Raw genomic sequence first — 4,735 nt, forward strand, 5'->3', positions numbered from 1 at the left:
CGGTTATCCGCGGGGACGGGAACGGTGATGAATTTTGTCACCGTGTCATTCTCTAATTACTATCTTATATGAAAATATGGGTCACCACACTTGCTGTAGCTGATACCTTTTATCAGGGGGTGCTGAAAACCAACCAACCAACTTCCTAAGGCCCCCTTTTACTAAGCCGTGGTAGAGGTTTCTACCATGGCCTGGAGCACTAAATGCTGTGACGCTTTTGGAATGCAAACGATCGTTGGAGCAGCATTGGAGTATTTAGTACTCCAAGCCATGGTAGAAACCTCTACCGCAGCTTAGTAAAAGGAAGGGTAAATTCTGAGCATTATTTTGTTTTTTCAAACTGGCACTAAGCTGGTTTTAGATACGTCTAAAATCCTGTTTGATTATTGGTACTTTTTTTTGATCGTCCAAGTGTTTAAAAAAATAATAATTATGAGCCCCTTAGTGTGTGAGGGATCATGTGAACAGGAATCAATGGAGCAGGTAGAGGGGTGTTGGGAACATAAGAACTTTTTCAGAATTTGCTCAGAATTTAGGAAGTTGGTTGTTTGGGCTGAGAACTTTTCAGCACACCCTTGTATGTAATAAAAGTGAGCCAAGTATAGAACAATCAAGCCTCTGACATCTCTGATAAAATTGACTCTGATTGGTGGAATGAAGCATTATAAATCATAATCTCAGCTCTGGTTACTGGATACAGGAACTCTACACACCATGAAGGGGTGCTGAAAAATTCTCAGCCCAACCTAGACCTGGATATAGTTCAATCAATGATCTGAAACACTACCAAAACATAGAATTTTGTTTCTGCAAATTGGCACTTCAATGAAATAGGATAACACTCTTTTCAGCTACAGTGGCAAAATAATGTTCAGAATTTAGGAAGTTGGGCTGAGAACTTTTCAGCACCCCCTCTTAGATAAGCAGGTACACGTTGGTGTAGTCATGTACCAATGGTGTACCAAACACCCAAGCATTCAGTGTTTTATTGAGATGGGATAAAGCCTCCAATGCTGTTCAACTCCTTGCAATAGGGCTTCACGCTGCCCTGGGGCTATGTTTGGAATGCCATTGGTAGATGACTATACCAGCATGAAACGGTATGTGCCTAGTCCAAAGCACCTATCTAAAAGGGGGCATGGTTAGGGATTGGATCATGGGTGTTTTTTCAGGTTATGAACCTATTTTTGAATTAGATGCATGCATTTAACCCCAAAAATCCTGGCATAAATAGGGTGTGTCTAACAGTACACATGGTGATGTCTAACATCGCTTAGGGGGAGCTAAGCTTAATCCTATACAGTGTAACTAACTTTTAAAGAATCAAACTTAGCACCAAACTAGTAGTCGCCAGTTTCTTAGGCCCTTAATGCTTTTTATTAAAATGGATCCCTAGTAAATTAATTTCCTTTTCTTATGCTTTAACTCTTCTTATGCATTTCAGCTCAAACATTGGAAGGATGGAAGAAAGAAATCAAACACATGTGAAAGAATTCATTTTTAATGGCTTCACCAGCAATGAGAAATCAAAGACTGTTTTATTTACATTCTTCCTAGTGATCTACAGCCTCACCTTGATTTCAAATTCATCCATCATCATGTTGGTATGGTCCAACACTTCCCTCCACAAACCTATGTACATTTTCCTTGGCAACCTGTCTTTTCTCGAAATCTGTTTCACAACCAGCACTGTCCCCAAAATGCTTTCCGGCTTGCTGTCTAAAGTTAATTCTATTTCTTTTGAAGGTTGCTTCCTACAATTTTATTTCTTCTTTGGCTATGGTTCAGCTGAACATTATCTTCTCACTGTCATGGGTTATGATCGATACCTAGCCATCTGTCATCCTCTCCGCTACAATACCTTAATGAGCAATTACAAATGTTGTATCTTTGCTGCTTCTTGCTGGATTATTGGGTTTATCTGGACTTTGGTTCCAATAACATTAATATCAACAATGTCATTCTGCGGCCCAAACAAAATTAATCATTTCCTGTGTGATCCTGGTCCTCTCATGGAACTCACTTGTGACAGAAGCTATTCTTTAGAACTGACCATTACTGTATATATCTCCGTATTGCTCTTCATTACCTCCTCCTGTACTTTCATCTCATATGCTTTCATTATACGAACTATATTAAAAATCCCATCAGCATCTGGACGCCGTAAGGCCTTCTCTACTTGTGCCTCCCACCTTATCGTGGTGTCCATTTTTTTTGGAACTATTATGTATATGTATGTTAGGCCACCAGGGAGTCACCCATTTCCCACAGATAAGGTAGTAGCTGTGTTCTACTCAGTTGTGACCCCATTTATGAATCCAGTAATCTATAGTCTAAGAAACAAGGAGGTCCTGGACGTGATAAAGAAGATGATGCGATCGTCATAGTTTATTCTACCTCTGTATATGTTAAAATATGTTTTGCAACTGATCTAAAACACAGCATTTAGTCTGATTTGCAATGTTAAGAACTATGATCATGTGACTCCACTCCTGAAAGACGAAGTCTGACTGCTAATTGTGTTTCAATTGAGGTTTAAGATCGTACCAGTTCTTTTACTAAACAGCAGTAAAAAGGGTCCTCAGTTCATCCATTTGTGGGTCGTTCCCACTTGCTAAGGCCATTTTTACTGTAGCTGGAAAATGGTCATTTTTTAAATTAATGGCCTTGCACCAATTTTTACATTCGCATATGGTAATTGATAATATTTGTGGGTGAGCACTTATCGACACTTATCTTGTAGGCAATAAAGGCTCATGTATTAGTTCTGTTCTAATTAGTTATTGTGGGGAATATAGATGTGTTAACAGATTAGCACAGATACGCCTATTAGAGAATGACACGGTGACAGAATTCATCACCGTTTCCATCCCCGTGGGAAACTGTGGGAAACCATTCCCATGTTATTCTTTAAGACGAGAGAGAAGAATCAGAGTATGAGTGGGCACAACCACTGACCCTCAAGCCTTGCATTGAAGAATGCTGGTGTACAAGGACTGAGGTTCAGATAGACACTAAAGAATGACACAGGATGATTTCCCCGGATAGGAACGTTGATGAATTCTGTCACCGTGTCATTCTCTAATGCCTATCCTCTGCCCCAGACATGCTTCCTCTGTGATAAAAATGAAAACAGATATTTTTTTGGTATAAGGGGGCCACCCAGTTTATACTGGGTGGCTAATAACATTGGGCGAAGGCAAAGCCCACAAAAGAAAATTGGAAAGGGGAGGGGAGGGGGTAGGAAAGAGCAAGGTTAGGATAGAGACAGGAGAAGATGAATTTGATTGGCCAAGGAGTAGGAGATTGGGGATTGGTTAGGAGTGAGGGGATGTAGGAAGAAAGAATAGGGATTGGTTATGGCATTTGGGCGGGTAGAATTTCGCTGTGTGAAGAGGGTGGTGCGAGGGAGTCGGCGTTCCCCTCCCTCCCACCCAAGTTGGTAGGAGCTGGGGGGGGTGTACAGGGTGGAGACGGGTGTATGGATTGGTGGGGGGTGGGGTCGCAGCTGGAAGAAGAGCCTACAGGGGAGCATTTGATTATAAATGATTTGAAAATTTATATAAATAAGATGAGTTGAATTATTTCCTCGTGGGCGGCACCGCCACGAGTTGAGGTGACTTGACGACACCGTGGGTCACCGGAGAATGTAAAGGAGAAGACGGGGAGACTGGGGCTAGATCGATACCGATTAGCTCCAGGAATTGATTCAAGGAATGTTGGAAAATTTGGTTGAGAATTGTTATATGTTAAAATGTTATAATCAAATTGAGTTTTGAAAATGATGTTAATTAAAGCTGCGGCCAACTTTTGCCAATTAAAAAAGTGTATTGGAATTATTTGAAAAGAATGGGGAGTATGTGATATATGAGAAGTGTGGCTGAAGTACGAGTCCCAATGTTAATAGTTTTCACTCTTAGGTTGGCTTTTACAAAGGTGCACTGCCAATCAATGCATGCTAAATACTGAGCCACCCATAGGAATAGAATGACAACTCAGCATTTAGGCCCATAATTCTATAAACAGCACCTAAGTTAAGAATAAAACACTGTTTAAAAGACCTTTTAAAAGAATTGTCAAAGCACTTACTGGCACCTAAAAAATGACACCAGAATTATGCCTATGGAGCTACTTTACAAAACCTAATGCCACTGTAGGCATGGCAAATGCTGGAAATGGTATTAGGCACTATAAAGTACCACTCTAGGTGTGATTCATGTCAAAGGTAGGGGCTGGAAATGTAGGCCTTGAAAACCCTGGGCTATATTTCCAGCACCTACCTTTCACGAAGGCATGATTCTCTAAATGGTGCCATCGCATGATTGATACTCGATCAGCATAAGAACATAAGAATTGCCGCTGTTGGGTCAGACCAGTGGCCTATCGTTCCCAGCAGTCCGCTAACATGGCGGCCCTTAAGTCAAAGACCAGTGCCCTATCTGAGTCTAGCCTTACCTGCGTATGTTCTGGTCCAGCAGGAACTAATCTAACCTTTTCTTGAATCCCTGAAGGGTGCTTTCCCCTACAGCAGCCTCTAGAAGAGCGTTCCAGATTTCTACCACTCTCTGGGTGAAGAAGAATTTCCTCACATTTGTACAGAATCTATCTCCTTTTAACTTTAGCGAGTGCCCTCTCGTTCTCTTCACCTTGGAGATGGTGGACAATCTCTTTCTCTACTATGTCAATTCCCTTCAATATCTTGAATGTTTTGATCATATTCCCTCTCAGTCTCCTC

At 41.2% G+C, this 4,735-nt stretch overlaps 1 protein-coding gene across 1 annotated transcript; it reads left to right on the forward strand.

Moving 5' to 3' along the window:
- Positions 1-1,460: 1,460 nt before the first annotated feature.
- On the forward strand, positions 1,461-2,387 carry LOC117349703 (olfactory receptor 11G2-like). Its single transcript, XM_033923297.1, has one exon. It carries the CDS (start codon positions 1,461-1,463, stop codon positions 2,385-2,387), a length of 927 nt encoding a protein of 308 aa, XP_033779188.1.
- The last annotated feature ends 2,348 nt before the right edge of the window (positions 2,388-4,735 follow it).

This window comes from Geotrypetes seraphini, chromosome 16 (assembly GCF_902459505.1).
Source record: "Geotrypetes seraphini chromosome 16, aGeoSer1.1, whole genome shotgun sequence".
NCBI lineage: Eukaryota > Metazoa > Chordata > Amphibia > Gymnophiona > Dermophiidae > Geotrypetes > Geotrypetes seraphini.